The following is a 19,405-nucleotide window of genomic DNA, read 5'->3' on the forward strand; positions in this document are numbered from 1 at the left end:
CAACAACCTCTCAGAACTGAGCTTTTCACACCTAGAAATCATCATCTGGACACAATCTTCTTGTGCAGCGTTTTCTCTGGTCACGGCTGCTAAAAGTGCAGCAGCACATGATGCCGTGCACAGATGACCGTGCAGGTGAAGCTGAGGCCCCTCCCACAAAACCTCCCAGGTGCAAGAGTAGTTTTCAGACCGGCGGCGGCTGGAATCTCAAAGCTCTGACTGGCTTTCACTGAAAACATAGCTGGTAGTTTTACTGTTGGATTTTCCTGAGAAAACACATATTTTAGGCAGGAACCAGCACTAACAGGCCTAAAGTGTGTTTGGCTGCCTGTTCCTGTGACTTCATGTGTTCCACCCCCCCCGATCCACCCATCGAGCACAGCGGGTCAGCTCACTGCGGGGGTTGTACTGAGTAATATTTTCCACAGTGGCGGACTCCTACATATCAAGACGAGAATTCATCCCTTTTGTTTAATCAGCAGCCATCTTGTGTAATCATAGATGCATATTTGACACCATGTTCCTGGTCTCCTCTGTTAGATCTTCCTTTGGGAGCAGAACTTGGAGCGGTTTCATATAGATTTGTTCCGCTGTCGATGCTACCTGGCCAGTCTTCAAGGCGGAGAACCTCCCAATCCCAAACGCCTGCTGGGCTTCGCTTCCCGTCCCACAAAGCTGGCCATGGGACGCCTGGGCATCTTCTCCGTCTCTTCCTTCCATGCACTGGTAATAAATCACCCACTCCCTCCTATATCCACTCTATTTGTCTGAATGTTGAATCTATTTTGATTTTGCTTCTCCTCACCCACAAATCTCTGGATTAGAGCATAAATGAGGTGAAGTATCCCTGAGTTAGAGTTGCGTAAGCGCTTCCCACCAGTGTTGGTGTACTTGACTGTTCACAAGCAAGATTTGGGTTGCATAACACGCAGCAGGCGACAGCTTGTATCTGGGGTTTCCTGACAAGTTCAAATGCTTTAGATTGGGCCAAATCCTGACAAGGTGTCACATTTCGTTTCCAGTCCAAATGCCTCAGAGTGAATCAAAAATCCACAGCCCATAAAATGAAGTATTGCATGACTCCGGCAGCCCAAAGTGAGCTGAGCCAGAATAATTAGTTCCTATTTTGGACATTGGTGCAACAATTGCTTCTTTGTCTCATTTTGAACCTCTTAGTCCAGAGGTTTTATTAGATGTTCTGCTTCCTCCAGTAGGTTTGGACCCCAGGGTGCGTGTTATAAAGTGCATTTACTGTGTTTAAACTGATTAGTGCAACTCCCAGAGGTGCCGGTCCCAGACATCACTCCCAACAGGGGAAATTATGTTTAAAATCAATGACACGGTTCATTTGGTAGTAAATTCTAATGTCGGCCGGGAGTAGCCTTTTAAGACAATGGGAAATTAATTAAATCAATCCCAATATGGAGAAAAAAAGGAAAAAAACCTGGAAATGCGGTTAAATATTTGTTAGCCTGCGTGTGTCGTCCTCACGTGGTGCTGCTGGGGCAGCAGCTCGGTTGTTGTCTTACGTGTCACCTTGAGCGCTCCGAGAACGCCAAGAAAGGCGCGTCACCACGGCTGGAATGTGATGTGTGGATCCGAGCCAGATATGGCAGAGAACAAAAGAACGGAGCAGAAGGAAAGAGATGGAAACAACCTGCGCACACACACATTCGCACACGTTTGTGGACTCACACATTCAAACAACATCAGAGATCGATGGGATTTTTCTTGTGATCGCTGGATCAATACCAACTCTGTAACTAAGCTGCCATCCCTGAGGCGCTTTCCCACAAACAGGCTTAACACCCTCTGTTCTGTTGACCCCCTCAACACACACACACACACGCACACACACACACGCACCCTCATATCTTTTGTGTTTTCCCCCCTCCAGCTTCCTCCTTGCCTTATTTTCTTCCCCGCTGTTCGGTTCCATTTTTACCTCCATCTTTCCTCCAACTCCATCCCTTCTGTGTTCGCCAGCAACGTCCTCGTATTCTCCCGGGTTATAAATTATACTCCTGAAAATATTGTGTCATGAATAATCAAGAATAGAACAGAATAAAAAAAGGCTGATTCATGATGATATCGCAGCGTTCATCATTATTCATTCATGTAAATCAATTCAAATTTCTTTTATATTGCACCTTGCTGCAGAAACCCCTGTTATTGCTGATGGTTGGCATCTGAAGCTGATATAGACGCAGTCTCTGTAACAGAGGCTGCTCCTTTCATAAATATAGTGCTGGAGACAATTTGACCTATCGAGGCTGATGTGTGACGTTTATCAGCAGCGACTGGTGGAGAGATAACCACACGGCCACATACGCGTGCGTCGGAGTATATGTGGTATCTGGATGTCATATATGGAGGCAGAGCAGCTTAAAGCTCAATGGTTTAAAGAGAATTAACCCAGAAATGCCAAACGTGTCTTCGGCTAGATGTGATGTAGGTCGCAGAAAGAGAATAGAGGGCAAACGTGCTGGATGGGTGATGTCACTGTACTGCATATGTGCGTTTTCTCCTCTTTATCGCACATTTATCCCTTTCTTTTTAAAAAAAAATCTAAATAATCACTCATTTAGGTGTCCGCTCGCACGGAGAGCAGCCTCAGGAAGCGGAACCAGGCGGTGCCGCGGACCTTCAGCAAACGCCGCAGCCGTTTTTCCTCTCTGTGGGGTCTGGACACCACCTCCAAGAGGAAGACAACGGGGCATCCTTCCATCAATCAGGCAAGCTTCCCACTGCGATGGCGCCTCGCTGCAGACGCCGCTCTCCTTTGCTCCGTCGCCGCGGTGGCGCTGCCGTTTCACCTGATTTTACTGTTGCAGGTGTTCGTGGACGGGATGGAACCGGCGAAAAAGCCACTGGCGCGCATGTTTGAGGACTCTGCCAGTGAGAAAGCCGTAAGAACCCAAATCTCTCTGTTTGTAGCTGCTGCTGCTGCTGAGATGCAGGTAGACCTCCATTTTCAGCGCTGCCGGCCTGCGGCGAGACAGGAAAGATGCCAAAACGTGGGGAGTGGTGCTGTAAGAGCGAAGAAGGGTCTGTGGAGCACTGTCTTCGCTGGAGTTTCACAGTAGTGCAGCAGCTCTTCTGTAGCTCCAGGCTGCCTTCCTGTCACTTCTTGCCTTTCTGATACCCTCCCATGAAAAGCCACTGGGGCATCTGATAAGGCTCTGTGCTTTGATAATAGGTTATGGGCTTTTGAAAAGCCCGGAGCCATCAATGCCTCTTTTCATCCCACTGACGCCTCTTGTGCTCTGTTGCCTCATTCCATTTGGGGCGGTTGATTATCCGGAGTCTCCTACTTTATTCAGTGATCCTTTTTTAAATCTCTACATTATGGAATATGAGGAATGTTGGCGATCGGCTGCAGTTTCCTGTAATAAAGTCTTCTGTCCAAAAAAACTTATGAATATGAACAGCTCTAGGTCTGAAGCCAAATAGCAGGAATTCATAATGTCAAGCATTATTTTCGGATCAGTGCTGACAGAGTCTCATCTCTTCATTGCTCCCAGTGATTCTGGCTCATTGTCACATTTTTATAGGTTATCAGGAGGTACATCTCCCCTCTTATCCTACCACTTTATCTTGGTTTGATCTGCTCAGATTACTCATATTTGATGGCCTTTTCTTCAGTCCTCGGTGGTTCATAGAGCATTTCTGCCAATGTTAAGGGGATTAATATCAGAGGGGATATTAATGAGCAAAAATATCTAAGAAATCAAATATTGTCTACAGATATCTAAAGATTCCAGTAGTGCGGTGAGTCAGAGCTTGATAATGAATTTATGTGAACTGTTAGGGAAAATGTCCAATTACCCACGGGTTCTGCATGGACGAGCTTGCCAGCTCCATATTTTATGAGGAGTGGTGGAAGAGATGAGGGGGTGATGGGAGATACAAGCTTCTGTCTGAACTTAGTGAATAAGAAAAAACTGCACTGTAGCTCTAACACGGGCCTCAGCAGCACCATGGGAGATTGATTTCCTTCCACCCACGTCCAGATTGAGCTGGCAGTGCATGAAGATCACGGTGGAGCAATGCACAGGAAGCACATTCATCACAGAGCTGGAACGCCGCATCAGAACTTCTGCAGTGGCGTTCCAGCTCTGTGAAGCCGCATCAGAACGTCTGCAGCATTTCTTCCACATGTTGACATCTGACGTCTTTCTTTTTTTTTTCTAGTTCTTTGGGGGAATCCCGTTAATGACATTAAAATGGAGTGGGAGAGACAAAGAGAGCTTAATGTGCTTGTCAGAGCCCCCAACCCCCAGTAGAAGCATCCTAGATGGGCCAGGAGGGGAGCCAGATGGTGCTGAGCAGGGTTGGGGAGTTGGGGGAAGGTAGTAGTTACGGCCCCGGGTCTGTTGTCTCAGAAAAATCTATATGAAAGATCTGGTGTAAATATGTTGGGTTGGAGCAGATGCATACATTAACGCTTGACGTCTGCCTGCGTTTGCTACTCAATAAACTCCACTTTTACACGCTGAAACAGGCCAGATTGTCAAAAGTCATGGCGTGAATGTAAGATGGGGAGTGATGTGAAGATAGAAGCGAAGGGGCGGCAGAAGGAGAGGCAATGATTAGTGAGGGGTGGAGGAGTCTGGGGGGGGGGGGGGTCCTGGATGCCATTACCTGAAAGGATTAGATAAGGTATCGGTGACAGACAGCGTGGGGTCGCGCAGATGACGTCTGTGGAACCTGATCTGGGCAGAGAGGCCGTCACAGCTGCCAGCTTGGTGGAGGTCAGGCCAGTGGTCGACAAGCCCAGATCCCATCACACCCCCCCCACCCCCACCCCCACCCCCACCCCCACACACATCCAGACATGCATACCAGCACAGGGAGACTAATGCATCAGGAGATTCTCATCAAGGCAGACGAATTCGCTGGTATTCGTGTGAGCTGGAACGGAGGATAACGAAGAAACAAGAATCTCACACGCTTTGCTGTGTTTGTGCTTCCAGAAGGAGAAGGAGGGCTCGGTGAAGAGTCTCCCTCAGCAGAACCAAGACAGTGACATTTGGGTCCCTGAATACCTGACGCCCTCCTGGGTTTGTTTGCCCAATAACCAGCCCGTCCTGGTGGTCATACAGCCCGGGGAGACGGTGCTGGAAGTCCTGAGTGCCACCTGCAAGGTTTGGAAACTGCTGATGTTAATGCAAAGGCTTCATTCGTTTAAGGTCAAAGTGATGAGTGAGAAGACTCTGATAGAGGTGTTTCACAGATTAAAACCAAACAAACGGGAAAACAGCAGTTTTACTAGTCAATCATTCTTTTTAACGGGGTTGTTCCAAACTCTGCTACAGGAATGAGTCTCATAGAAGCCTCTATCTTGTGCATCCCTGCTGCTTTCAGAGGGATAAAATCATCCTTAAGAACCTTAAGAACTCCCTTCACTTCAGAATAGCAGGAAAACAACAATTAGGCGTGTGTGATCAGAGGACATCTTCTTGAGAGTCAGTCTTAATATCTGGATAAATCCCAGACGTGAGTGCCAGAGTCTGACAGCCTCGGCAACATTTCCTTACACGATCGCTCGGACGACGTCCTCCAGACAGCCCCGTCCCATCAGCTCTCTCTACATTCCCGTGTCTCCCTAATTGGTCTCAGTCGGAGATGCGCTGATAATGTAAGTTAATGATTCCTATACGCTCCGATCAGCATCTGCGCGGGTGTTTGTGTGCACGACATAAGCGTATGACAGGGAAGCGAAGCCTGTCGTCCAGCCCCTGTGTGCAGCCCACAGCAGCCATCCCAGAGGATTAGAGGCACGATTGAAGCCGTTCACGTTCCTTTTATTCCTTCTGTGTCTCAGAGTTTTGAAGATGTTGGCTATCGTTTGTGTTTTCTGTCTTGTTTCCTTCAGACCCATAAGTTAGATCCCTCCAACCACTACCTGCGCGTGAAGGTGTGCAGGGAGGGACAGACGCTCGTTTATGTTCCTAAACTTGAAGAGGACGTCTCTGATGTGGTGAGGAAACACACAGGAGTAACAACTCACTGGGGATCTGATGACCACCTGATTCCAGTCAGCATCCGATTTGAATTTTTCCATATTACTTGGTTACACAAACAACACAGGAAGTGACCTTGGCCCCTCGTTATTCAGGCACCGTAAAGCTTGTGATGAACTGTCTTTGCTTTGTTGGTGTTACGCTGAACCCTCTCAGAGCAAAGTCGCTGCTGAACTGTCTTTTTCCTCCAGAGGCCTTTGATCAGCAGCTCGTTTCCGCCCTCTTTCATCCTCAGCCGGCGATAATACACTATTATTTCTCTGAAGACCGCAGCCTTCTGTTCCCCTCTGCTGCCGTGTACACACAGCTGTGTCTGTGCTCCCCCCCAGCGCGAGGTCAAAAACCACGTCTGACTTCTCAGGAGCGACCTGGATTTTGAGCCTCTTCTGTGACGGCGCCGTCAAGGAGCCTGAATAAAACATGACTCTGTCCATCCCTTATTTAATGGATAACATGACCTTGGCTTTGTTCAAAAGTACGGCACTTTTTGGCCAACTGCATATCATTTCCTTTGTGTTTGCAGCTCTACAAAGAGATTGAGATTTGCACCAAAGACACAAAAGTGATCCGGTTTGACAAGGCCGAGTCCTGCAGCGCCGGCTACGGTAACCTTGAGTTCTACACTGTCACTGCGTTCTGCCGTAAAGTTCCAGAGTGTCAGCGTTTTAATGATCCATCTTGGATAAGAAACTTTCTTATGTGCATCCGTTGTGTGACGCCACCATAGACTCTGGCGCTCTTGAACAGGGAGGGGCATGAGGTCTTCCACTCCCACAGCCTGTCTGTTCACGTTACCCTGCACTGATTAAATCAGCTATGTGACATAACCGGTTGATTGCTGAACGTTTCCCTTTTATTATGGCCATCTGCAGGTTTCTCTGTGGAGGTTGTAGACGAGGACGGGACGCAGCAGCTCCACATTACTGAGGTGAAACCAGACAGCCTGGCCTCGGCTAAAGGTACCGACTAATAAACATATATTTCCAGTTTCTTTCGTGAGAAGGTTGTGTCCTGTTAGCGTGTGCATATGCCTGAGTGGTGGAACACCTGATCCCACATGACGTTTTATCAGTGCAGCTTTGGATGACTGCGCTGCATCAGCTGCTGACTCAGCGCAGCAGTACGACCTCGGGACTCGAGTGGATAGAAAACTTAATTCCTTTCCCTCAAAAACTAAAAGAAAATCTTGAATATAAATGTGAGCCGTGGGATAAGGAGTTAAACACTGCATAGTAGTGACACCTTTGTTCTGTTTTGTGAGAGCAAAGAAGCATGTTTGCAAAGCGAGTGTGCAGATAACCTTCCATTCAAATGCTTCTATCTTTTACAAAGCCAGAGCAAACCGATGGGTCTGATAAGCTCACCACCTCCCTGTAAATACCAAGCTAATGTATAGAAAATAACAAGCGCCACTACTGTGCCCCGGGGTCAGAACGAGGTTACTCAACTGTGAGATTGTGTCCCCCAGTGCAGCATTAGCATTCTAAAAGCTAATAGCCTAGCACGCTGCCAGCTGCCAGCGCACACGTCTGTGCTCTTTTTACATTCGTGTGTATGAACGGAAATGGAAAAGAGAAGGTACTTGTGGCACCCAGACAACACAGTGTTGTCCTTTTGGGACGTTACGCTCCGCCGCGCTGACTCACAGACGGGAATATGTGGGGCAGGACACATCGTGAGGCTGAATGGGAGAGCGTGTGATTTACAGAATGTGACTAGAATGAGTAGAAAAGATTGTGCTTCGAAACTCCTGCAGGGCATCTGCAGAAACCAGGCCAGCGATGGACGAGCGCTCCCAAAGGCTCTTCCCCCTCCCATCCATTCTTCTCCCGCTGTAATTCCCCCCGCAGACACGTGCGCACGCAAACACACTTTCAGCGCACACAGTCCTGCGTAGTATGTGGCCGGGGGAGGGTTATCTCCCTCTGTCTGATAAAGACTCTGCTACAGCTGACATTTCACGACCCAGACATCTAGGTCATAACTCCGGGGTAAATGTGTGCCATGTGTGTCTAATGCAACCCAGTTGGAGTAGACGTAGAATTATGAGCGCCGGATCACCCGATATAGGCGCTTTTACCGGTGACAGAGGCGCTGTAATGAGTCAGGAGTCAGAGGAGAGCAGGGCCAGCAAACAGGCTGCTCATAATCGGCTTTTTATTTAAAGTCCACATCAGGAACAGGCTGTCAAAATCTGCCCAACAGCCGTCATAACCCATCATGCTTGTTGGATAAAGTCTCCTACTAACTGCTCTGCTTATTAGGTGCTAATTAGTGGTTCTCTGCTTCATCCCGAAGCTCTGCGAAGGTTTACAACACCTGCTTATTCAGAAACTTTGTATTTCCTTCAGGTTTGAAAGTCGGAGATGAAATTCTGCTGCTGAACGACAAACCCTCCTCTGCTCTCCGCATGGAGGACATGAGGGCGGCGTTTGTGAACCCGGCGCTGACCCTGAGCATCAGCACCCTGCCTGAGCTCCACCCACAGTCGCTCTGCTCTGCCCCGCCGCGGCGCAGCGACTGGGAGCAGGATCCCTCCACGGACATCTTCTCCCAGAACCAAGGTAAACACAGCAGCGCCGTTCTAATACTGAAGCGGAGTCTTGGTTAAGAACATAAAACAAGCAGGCGCTGAAGGAGCAATCACCTCCAGTAATTATGCATGGATGCTGTCTGCTACACGACCTCCAGACAGACCCGGCTCCGCTCTGACCCGTTCTTTTTATCTGTGCAAGGGCGCCATTTGTATTCCTGATAAAGTGGCGCATGCAGTCTGCAGCCTGACAGCCTGGCGTTGTTTAAACAGCGACTCTGGGAGGAATGAATATTAATAGGTGCCCCTTCAGTAGTCGGGAGCTGTCACTTAGTCGGGAACGCCATATGCAGGGGCTCGGATGGAGCACGGAAACAATGGAAGCCAGATAGAGGTTACCGGTGATGTCAGGGCAAATGGGTGCGAATGAAAAACCTGCAGCGATGTTTTTGTGTAAACGACATCCTGTTTTCTACAGTTGTAACAAAATAAAGACAATATTTCCAAGGGTCAAATGAAGATCCTGTAGTATCAAGTTTAAAGAGCAGTCGCTCACACGCAGATTCCAGCCGTGCTAAACTGCATCAACGTCTTCGCAGAGGACATCCTGGACGAGGTGTCGGTACTGACGCTGACGAGCCCCGATGAGACCCTGGAGGAGGGACCTCAGCTGCTCCTGCAGAGCCCCGCAGGTCCCCAGGAAGGCAAAATCTCCGTGGGAACCGCTCAGAAGGTAGGCTGCATCAAACATGGCCACAGATATGATAAGATTGTTTGATCCTGTGGATCAGAGCTAAAGGAGATGTGGGAGGGACCAAAGTCCACCTGGACGAACGTCCCCAGCAGGTGCTGCGCTCAATGATTTGCAGCTTTTACTATCTGACAGAGGACGCACCTGTAATAGAACTGTGCTAACATGCACAAACAGTCATCCAGACATGCTGAGAGGCAATCCTGCGTGTGTGTGTGTGTGTGTGTGTGTGTGGTGTGTGTGTGTGTGTGTGTGCACACTGCAGAGTGAGCAGATGTGTAATAGAGAGATGGAGGCAGGCAGGTGAGTGAAAGCACCAGTGAATTGTATCATCTTCTAATTAACAGCATGTCTGGACCGATCAGCGTTGCCGCTATGATTGCTGGGACGCCCCCCGCCCCCCCCCCCCCCCCCCCCCCCCCCCGCCCCCACCCGCTCCCCCACCCAGCGTGTCACTTCCATTACCCCACCGAGGTCTGAGACCCAGTGGATCTGGTTTTGTGCTCACAGATTTGAACAAAAACGGAGAGACGCGTTGATATGTGTCACTGAGTTTGGGTCTGGGAGTTGAACTAATAGATGAGGTCAGCGCTGGCTGCGGTCTAGACCCAAATCCTGATGGATAGCTGTGATTGTTTGACTCCAATGTGCCAGTTTTAGTTGGGAGCAAAGCATACGCAGATGAGAGGGAGGGACAGATACGCTCGGGTGGACCGGACCCACGTCTCTCGCTACATTTCATGTGTGGAAATCTTTTTAGTGGTTCTTAACTTGATGAAATGGCTTGAACCCCAATTTCCAATTAAAATTTAAAGGGCCTGCTGCGCTATTTTAAGCTCCTGGTGTCTGTAGAGCAGGAAGAAACCCCCCAAATCTGTTCTGACAAGTGAAAGAGGGGAGAAGTGCAGCAGGATGGATTTGTGGCTCTGCTGCAAACACAAATATAGAAACACGCAGCGGTCGTGGCTGTATGTTGTTACACTGAGTCAAGGCTGAATGGAGCATTTTATCACCATTTACAACACATGCGACATATTTTAACTTACAACTTCACCAGAAGATCCCTCACAGCTGAATCTGCCGTCATTTTAACTCCTCCACGATTCATTCGTCCTCGTGGTTTCTGTCCGTTCTCACTTCCAGTCCTTTCCCATTGTGTCCATCTCCTGTTCCTCCGATTTGTCTCGATTTCTTTGCCCCCTCCTCAGTCCCTCTCTCTGCTGCTCATTACCATCAACAGCATGAGGCTTGTTCTGGCTCTGGAGCAGCTCTGCTTCTTTAACTCTCCGGCCGGCTGTGAGCGCCGACCTCATCCTGGAGCTCTTGAACATTGTCCTTCATCAGCGAAGGAATCCCAAACTTTCCACCGTCTCCTCAGTGCTTGGCGGCAAGAAAGGCAAGAAAAAATAATCAATATTGGCTGTAATCCGTTATGGATTCATTCCCCTCAGTCTTTATCTTTGGGAAACGTCTCGGAGGCGGCGAGGGCTGCATCTTACCCCATTTCACCCACTGCCTGCAGTCACGTTTTGGCAGGAGTGAGGCAAAAGCAGCAAAGTGGGACGATTTTAATTATTCCCACATTCTAATTACTTCATTCTCCACAGTGTTTGACATCATTTAGTGGATATAAATGAGTCTGTGCTTAGCCAGAGGAAACAGAGGGATTCATTATTTTAGACAAAGACGATAAGCCAGCCAGAAAATAAAACTGTGATTGCTTGTGATTGTGGCGATAATAGAGATGACGGTGATTGCTGGTGTTCCCAAAGGTGTAGCCCCCGACAAGTGCTGGTTATAATTGAGGAACCACTTTCAATTTGGCTGAGGGGCATTCGAATGGGGAAATGACAGAAAGGAACGGAGTGGTGCTTTTCATTAAAATGTTGTTTTGATTGACTCCTGGTGATGCGGTCTTGGCCAGTCTAATGTATACACTATGCTAATTATGGTATATAATGGGAAAAGGTAATTGTGTTTGAATCTTTAGTGCTCCTCAGTTATTAACTGCCCCGCGCTGGTTGTTGCTGTTTCTAATCTGTCCACCAGAGGGCGCACTGCGCCGAGCGTGAACAAGCAGCGTTTTAAAAATCATAATTAAGTTTACAGCACTCAGTCAAGTCTTATCACCCTTTTATCGGAATGCTTTCCTAATCAATTATTGGTTAATATTGTTCAGTCTTTTAATGCTGCATGCTTTCAATAAATTAAAGACAAACCTTCATACCTCTGATTTTCCCAAGTGAAAGTGGGAACGCTGACGTAATGCTTGTGCATAAATTTGTGCCATCATACGAATCAGTCTTTCCCCAGAGATTAACCGATTAAAGGCCCCCTGTGTGCCATGCCATGGAGCCTATCCCATCATTCCTCGTAGGGATTTTCTGATGTGCGTGTTATGTCAATATCAGGCGTAACTGAACTTTGAGACGTTCCCTCCCTGACAAGTCCCAGCCTGCTGTCTTTGTCAGCAGAATGTTCGCAGACTGGACTGGATCCCGCTCGTGCTATCGGACTTGCCGTCATTACTCATATTTAGGTTTTTACACGCGGAGATGTGCATGAACGTGAGCGAGGTGCTTCTGTGTGACCGGGTGGACATCATCTGTGCGTCGCCGGGCTTCTCTCGGGCCCAGTTCAGCTCACAGGTCTGAGAGCAGGTTTCTGCTCGCCTTCCTGCTCCTCCCTCATGCTGCGCTTCAGTCTTTCTTCCTCAAAGGTGTTTTGTGCCCTGAGCCTCAGTTGTTAAAGAGCGACGCTTCGTCTTTGGGTAAAGTCATTTGTGTTCTGGACATTCCTTCCTAAGCTTCCTAAACCTTTTGCCTCCTTGCCGCCTGCTTCCATCTGTCTGTCTGCTCTTCTGTAACCTGAGGAGCTCCAACCCTGCGCTGCATGTCTTTCATTTACTGATGAGCAAAATAGATTCTTTTTTAATTAGATATGAGTTTTCACCCCATTATCAACAGGTTTCCTTCTTTTCTCCACTAATCTCTGCTCTCTGGTGGGTGTCACTTAAGGCTGCGGTTTGGAAATAAAGCGGTAAACAATAAAGAGACGTGGGCAGAAAGTGAATTCCCACTTTGGTAGCTGCGGATAATCTCCAGCCGTACCTGCTTTGACAGAGACGGAGAGAGAGAGCGAGCGAGAGAGAGAGAGCGCCTCCACCCACTGCTTCCTCACCTCTCTGCCTCCCTCTTTCTCCTCCCACTTCTTCTCTTGCAATGCTGTGTCGCGTTCTCTGCTGCTGTGCTTCTCCCTAACACCTGGACAGAGGTGAGGAGAGCAGAGATGAGCCGTTGGTGTTCAGACCGATGAAGTGGCGCCCCAGTCCCTTCGGTCGAGCCGTGACGCCAAATCAGAGACTCTTAGACATTTGGTGAAGCCCGGCTCTCCTGAACCATGCGAGGAAATGAGCCCTTCCCTCCTGAAGACCTTCTCTGGGAATGCCGGACTGGAGAGCGCCGCTTGATTTCTGATTGAATTCCGTTTGACCTTGGAGCATGTCAGCCTTCAGGAGGAGCAGGAACTCCAAACGCTCCACGGAATCCACCCGGGGCGTGCTGCAGCTGGTGAGCCCCGTGTGTCTGTGCTGTTTCTGATGTTTCTGGCAACGCTACCAGCGAGGTTAGAAGTTCAGGCCCCGGCAGAGCCGTTAGGAGGATGTGGAATGTTACCATTTCGTAAACAACAGGCCGACCTGGCTGCTTCACCGAGCAGTAAGAGGCGCACTGGGGCTCCGTGCACGTCTCTGTTCAGCTATGTGCTGGGGACACGGCGTGCTTCTCCGTCCCTTCTCTCCCTCATCCTCATCCTTCGCTCCCATCATCTACCTGCCATCATGGTTGTGTGTCCAGTAATCAAGAAAGGGAGGAGGGATCGATGTTGCGTCTCGATACCCACCATCCTCATGTTGTACTGGCATCATCATGTGACCACTTTTGCATAAATGCTCTCACATGACCTATATGAGCGACTTTTGAGTGTGTGTGTGCGCGCGCGCGTGTGTGTGCGTGCAGCACGCTGGTTTGAATACCAGAGTGGAACATCGTGGTTGGCATCGCTGCAGCTCCACTGGAGGAGAGCCATGAAATCAGGAAAGGCAAGTCCCCATCTGAGCTCTAACGAGTGATGCAGGGAAGTGTTGCCAGACTGCAGCTGAGGAACTCCTTCAGCGTCTCCCAGCAGACGAGGAGTGACAGAAACTGGTTGTACTGGTGGCGATTCTGAGGAAAAGGGCCGGCCCATGGTGTTGCTGAGAATCTCCCGCACCTCCCGCAGGACGGGTCTGTTCCACGAGGAGAGGAACGCTCTCTCCTCCAACAATCCTCATCATGAGTTTTGCTACGTCAGCATAGCTGCTCCTCATCATCCCCATTTAGAATGATGAAGCCTTTGCAGTTACTGTTTGTGTGTGACTTTGCATCTTTGTTCCCCTTTTTAAAATGCGACTACTCACTTTTGCTTGAAACGGGTCCAGGGAAACCAAATCAGGTGGATTTAATCCTGCGTTAGCTTAGCATAGATCACTGCATCGGTCATACTGGATGGAGTGGAACATGATCACATGCTGCCCCCTCACTTCCTGGGTTTTCTGCATCTGCAGCTTGAGCCGAAGCGCTCCACATCCCCAGACGTGCACGTTAGGATTCCAGTGCTTCCGTGTCTGGAAACTGATCCCTGTCTGCTTCTTTTGCAGAGCATGGAGCAGGTCGCTACGTTCTCTCGCAGCCTCCATGACATGAACCCCCTGGAGTGCCCTATGTCCTCCTCCTCCTCGTCTTCATCGTCCTCCCTCTCTCCGAGCCCCGTGTCTGCCTTGCCGCCCACGCCGGGCCCCGCCGCCCAGCGGCAGCTCTCCCACGCCGACAAACTCCGCAAGGTCATCAACGAGCTGGTGGAGACGGAGCGGACTTACGTCAAAGTCAGTGTGTGAAAGCTGAGCGGCACAAATAAGCTGCTCTGCTCCTGTTCCACCCACCCTGGTTCAGCCCTCGCTGACAGACGGTCGACCTTGTCTGTGCTTTCAGGACCTGAGCTGTCTGATAGAACGCTACCTGACGCCTCTGCAGAAGGAGAGCTTCCTCACGCAGGACGAGGTACGTTTCTTCACGTTCCTTCTCAGTCCAGGCTGTTACACAACTGTATCGGAGAGGAGCTGATGTCAGCGCTTTGATATCGCAGCTGGACATTTTATTCGGCAACCTGGGGGAGATGGTGGAGTTCCAGTTGGAGTTTCTCAGGACGCTGGAGGATGGAATAAAGCTGGTCCCTGATCTGGACAGGCTGGAAAGAGTGGAGCAGTTTAAGGTACCCAGTCTATCTGCTGTGTGACTGGTCCCTTCACGAAAGGCACTGAAAGTGTTTATAACTCCTAAAATTATAACTTTGGTTCCACAGAAAGTGCTGTTTTCTTTGGGGGGCTCGTTCCTTTATTACGCCGATCGCTTCAAGCTCTACAGCGCCTTCTGTGCCAGCCACACCAAAGTCCCAAAGGTCCTGGCAAAAGGTAGAATCAGGGAGAAGCTCCTGCCGGCTCCTCTGATGGGGGCTCGTGGGAATAAAATAAATGTTTCATCCGATTCTTCGATGCTTTCCAATCCTCTGTATCTAGTCTGGCATCGCGTTGACCCCTGAAATGTCTCTGCTCTTCCAGCGAAAACCGACTCCAATTTCAAGGCCTTCCTGGCCGAGAGGAACCCCAGACAGCAACACTCGTCCACCCTGGAGTCGTACCTGATCAAACCCATCCAGAGAGTTCTGAAATACCCTCTGCTGCTGAAGGAGCTCTACTCCCTCACTGACCCTGACAGCGAGGAGCACTACCACCTGGATGGTAAACACGGCCTCTTCAGTCCTTTATCGTGTGAAAGAGACGGATCCTAACGGTCACAAACTGGAGATGACGCCTCTTTGTTGCCCCTTTAGTCGCCACGAAGGCCATGAACAAAGTGGCCAGCCACATCAACGAGATGCAGAAGCTCCACGAGGAGTACGGCGCCGTCTTCGACCAGCTCATCAACGAGCAGACCGCAGTGAAAAAGGAGGTAAAGGCACGCGCACTCTCGCCCGCGTGACGCCGCCACGCTCGCCAGTAAACAGGCTCTGTTCCGTCGTCTCGGGCAGGTGGCCGACCTCTCCATGGGGGATCTTCTGCTGCACTGCACCGTGGCGTGGATCAACCCCCCTGCATCGCTGGTCAAGAGCAAAAAGGAGCCGCATCTAGCAGCCTTTGGTGAGGAGTGTTATGGAGAGCTCTTTAGAAAAAACACTGAACAGGGATTCTGGAGTCTCTGAGATTTTCAGCTATTGGCATTACATTACGGTAAAAAACATTACGCAACGCTCCAAATCCCATCAAATCAGCAGGATTTCAGACGGACGGATGATCTGTAAAGCGCTTAGTCGCCGTGCCGGATGCGCAGCAATGCACAGATACTTTTTTAGCAGCGGCTTCTCTCAGCGTTTATCTCCGACATCACAGTCGCGCATCCTTGTGTGGAACATGGGATGGAGGTGAGGTAGAATCAGCGAGAGAGAAGGCCGCTCGGGCAAAGTGCACCCAAAGTCTTTGGCTTTTTGCGTGAAAGTGCTGCATGTTATAGCTCCAGTGATGCAGAAGCACCCTCTGCCATGAGTTATTAATCACCTCAGACACTTTTGGCACTAAATAAATGACGTTTGCTTCTACAACAACAAGGAGTGAGCCGAAGTTGATGTTTTCAGCCGGCGGGCCATTGCTGTGACTTAGTTTTCCTTCAAAACGTGCACATAAATGCATTTTTTGATGGCCTTTGTCAAGCCAATAAAATGTTCTTTAGGTTTTCTTTTCAGTGGGAAACCATAACCACCCTTTTCACTTGTCTTTTCAGTGTTCAAAACTGCAGTTGTATTTGTGTACAAAGACCCCTCCAAACACAAGAAAAAAATGGTGAGTGCTGTGGATTTGTTTCTTTTTAAACCCTCTGCGTCTCGATTCTACAGTATAATGAAATGAACAGCTGTGAAGTCTCTGCTCTCCTCCGCCATCTAGTGGTGAGTGTGTGTATTACAGCCTCTCGCGCTCTCTGTCACAGGGCGCGTCACACCGCTCATCCGTGGCCGATGAAAAGGATTCTTTCCGTTTCCGTCACATGATCGCAACAGACTCCCTGCAAATACACACTCTTGCAAGTAGGTTAAAGGGAGCAGAAGCAATAATGCGTCACCCTCAGGCTCCTGTCACATGCGCAGTAACAGCTGACTCCTTAGGTTACAGGAAAAGTCTGATTACCAGTTTCTGATAACCTTCTAAACCACCCAATGGCGTGTGCGCTCTCTCCTCTCAGACTCGGAGGGGATGGCGGTGTGTGAGATCATTCACACCAGGTCGGAGTCGGAGGGGCGGCCGGAGAGAACCTTCCAGCTGTGCTGCAGGTGCGTGTTTGGATGACAGCTGGGCGCTCCGCCATCACCGGAACCCTGTCCTGACACCTTTGCTTCTGTCCCACCCACAGTTCTCCCGACACTAAGAAGGACTTCTTGAAAGCGGTCCAATCCATTCTCAGGGAGAAGCAGCGTCGGCAGCTGCTGAAGACGGAGTCCCTGCCGCCCAATCGGCAGTACGTCCCTTTCGGGGGCAAACGTCTGTCTGCGCTCAAGGAGCCCGGCCTGGCATGAACAGAGCAGGTGACCCTGGCCGGCTGGGGCCGTCGTCATGTCGTGATGAGCCTCTAAAATGCTGTGCTGTGCTCTAATGTCTTGGCTTTGGTGGAGTTCCTTGTCCGTGACATCATCTGTCTGCATCCTTTCTTTAGCATCAGCGCCATCGCGAACACTCGCCCGCAGGAAGCTGGTGCGCAACCGCGTCACCATCGACACCGACATCATTTTCCACGGCAACAGCAGCGCCAGAGTTGCGGACCCCTGCCGGCTGTACCTGCCCCTGTCCCAGCACGCTCTGCTGCAGTCCCAGAAGCCTCAGGGGGAGGACACGGACCGCTGGGTGGAGGAACAGTTCGACCTGCGGCGCTACGAGGATCAGGGCGAGGGCGTGGACATCGGGCCGGTGAAGGAGACCGACATCCTGAGCGACGACGACGAGTACTGCAAGTCCGTGCGAGCCGCGTCGGCAGAACCCGCCGACCTGGACGGGCGGATGGAGCGACTGGACATCCAGGGAGGAGAGGCCAAAGTGAACGGACAGGCATCGGCCGGTGGGGACGCCCTGTCCCGCTGCGCCACCCCAACGATAAAGCGCGCCGCCATGAAGCACTGTGCTGTGGAGGAGGTCACGAACAAGGACCGCGACGCCGTCTGGGTCCGACGGGACGACTTCGTTAACAGCTGCAACAGCGACGTCTTTTGAGAAGGCTGAGAGTGAACGTGTAGAACTGGAGCTGTGCATAGGTTTGACCCCAACCCGCCCTCGTCTCGCCTGCATCTGCCCTCCTCTGACAATCCTACGACCCAGCGGCGTCACTTTTAGTCACCTGGAAATTAGAAACTGACCAGGAAGTTTTGCATGACCGATCTGACAACACGGCACGAACGCACCAGTGAGCAAACGTGTGTGAATACGTGGAAACACGGCACCCGAGCACAGGCACGTCAGACTGCAGGCAGCTGCTGTTCTCATCGGACTGAAGCCACGTCATCCACAAACCGCCCAACAAATGTCTATTTTTCAGCACAGGAATGTGGCTGTTATATATTTTTGACTGCGTTTGTATTTTCACACTCAAGGGCTGCGTGTTACCGAACTTCTCTTCAGGGGCTTTTTGGCTTAATGAGTGCTGTGTTAACGACAGCCAGATCCGACTAGCTTTATCGTGCTTTTTATGGTTGTAACTTAATATCAGCTGCACGCCGGTGTACAGTCCAGAGTACAATAGAGTGCCGTTAACTCCTCGTGTCCCATCATATCTATTTTACTAGAGCTTGGGCACAAATGATTACTGTTTATTAAATTATAACATTTTTACTGTCATTTCTATTGTTTACACCAAGTCCAGTTGCCCAGTATTTACCACTTTTTTGGTGTTTGGTGCCACAGAATTTAAATTGTATGTTCATTCTTATTTTTATGGAATATATCAGACCTTCAGTCACTTTTCAGACCACCTATTGTCATCTCATGACTCCCACGTTGATCCTGTTTTACTTGAATTTTGTTTGTACAGAAAGGAGTTATTATTCAGAGCCATTTAGTGAATTCACTGTAATGCCATGCAGTTCACCTGTCATCCTCTGAAACGTCTCTTTTTTTGGTCTTTTCATCAATCTTTAAAGGCACAAACAAGTTTGCAAGATTAATCCCAACTGCATTTCCAGCTGCGCCCTCCTGCATTTCTTCTCATATCCACTAGGTGGCGATGTTTCACCGCTTTTCCACCACCGCAGCCCTCCACACAGTCGTGCACCTTAATGGATGTACTGAACATGCACTTAATTTTCAACTGTGAGAGGAGAAAACCTGCGTGCGGCTCTGACTGAGAGTCAGGGCAGAGTGGAGGAGAATGGCACACTTCTTATTACTGGGTTTTTGTTGTGATGATGGTTTGTTCCAGTTTAGTTCACTGGCGCCCAGTAAGGACATCCAGACTGTGAGGTACAATCCCTGGCCTTGGAGGCAAATCCTGTGAGAGCCTCTCTGTCTCCCTTATTTGTACTTTAAAAAAAACTGTGTTAGGAAAGAAAACTGTGGAGTATTATCATTTTTATGTTACAATAAATTTTCTAAATTTACTCTGCTGTTAAAATCTTCATTTGTTTTCCTGAAACGTCCGATTCTGAAAACAGAGCACAGCAAACTGACCTTCACATTTCAGTAAAGAGTAAATTATACATGCAGCAATCCTTTAAATGATAAACGGGAAATCCAAAGGTGAGGATATGAGATTACCATATATTAGAAATATGATATTTGTGCAGCTGTGGGAGCCGTTTGCATGTGATTGACGGTTCTTTCTTTATCTCTCCCACCCCCCGGTCCCACGTTGCCTGCGTCATTTGTATAGTAGTCTGTGTTTGGTGTTTTTGTCCATTTTATTTCAATGATTTAATTAAAGCATCTTCGCGTCCTGCAGCCTTTCTAACACTTTAAAGTCCAGCGGAAGC

General features: G+C 49.5%; 1 protein-coding gene across 1 annotated transcript in view; it reads left to right on the plus strand.

The window, feature by feature from the left end:
• tiam1a (TIAM Rac1 associated GEF 1a) overlaps positions 1-19,033 on the plus strand; it is a 35,122-nt gene extending 16,089 nt beyond the window's left edge. The window contains 22 exon segments of the mRNA XM_057054091.1: positions 541-726; positions 2,589-2,735; positions 2,835-2,909; positions 4,977-5,147; positions 5,879-5,983; positions 6,550-6,631; positions 6,899-6,985; positions 8,378-8,590; positions 9,159-9,292; positions 14,007-14,231; positions 14,338-14,406; positions 14,492-14,617; positions 14,708-14,816; positions 14,964-15,143; positions 15,236-15,354; positions 15,434-15,542; positions 16,180-16,238; positions 16,384-16,480; positions 16,636-16,723; positions 16,804-16,943; positions 16,946-16,975; positions 17,104-19,033. Of these exon segments, the coding sequence (XP_056910071.1) occupies positions 541-726; positions 2,589-2,735; positions 2,835-2,909; positions 4,977-5,147; positions 5,879-5,983; positions 6,550-6,631; positions 6,899-6,985; positions 8,378-8,590; positions 9,159-9,292; positions 14,007-14,231; positions 14,338-14,406; positions 14,492-14,617; positions 14,708-14,816; positions 14,964-15,143; positions 15,236-15,354; positions 15,434-15,542; positions 16,180-16,238; positions 16,384-16,480; positions 16,636-16,723; positions 16,804-16,943; positions 16,946-16,975; positions 17,104-17,654 (3,102 nt within the window). The 3' untranslated portion in view covers positions 17,655-19,033.
• Positions 19,034-19,405: the final 372 nt, after the last annotated feature.

This window comes from Takifugu flavidus, chromosome 14 (genome assembly GCF_003711565.1).
Source record: "Takifugu flavidus isolate HTHZ2018 chromosome 14, ASM371156v2, whole genome shotgun sequence".
Lineage (NCBI taxonomy): Eukaryota > Metazoa > Chordata > Actinopteri > Tetraodontiformes > Tetraodontidae > Takifugu > Takifugu flavidus.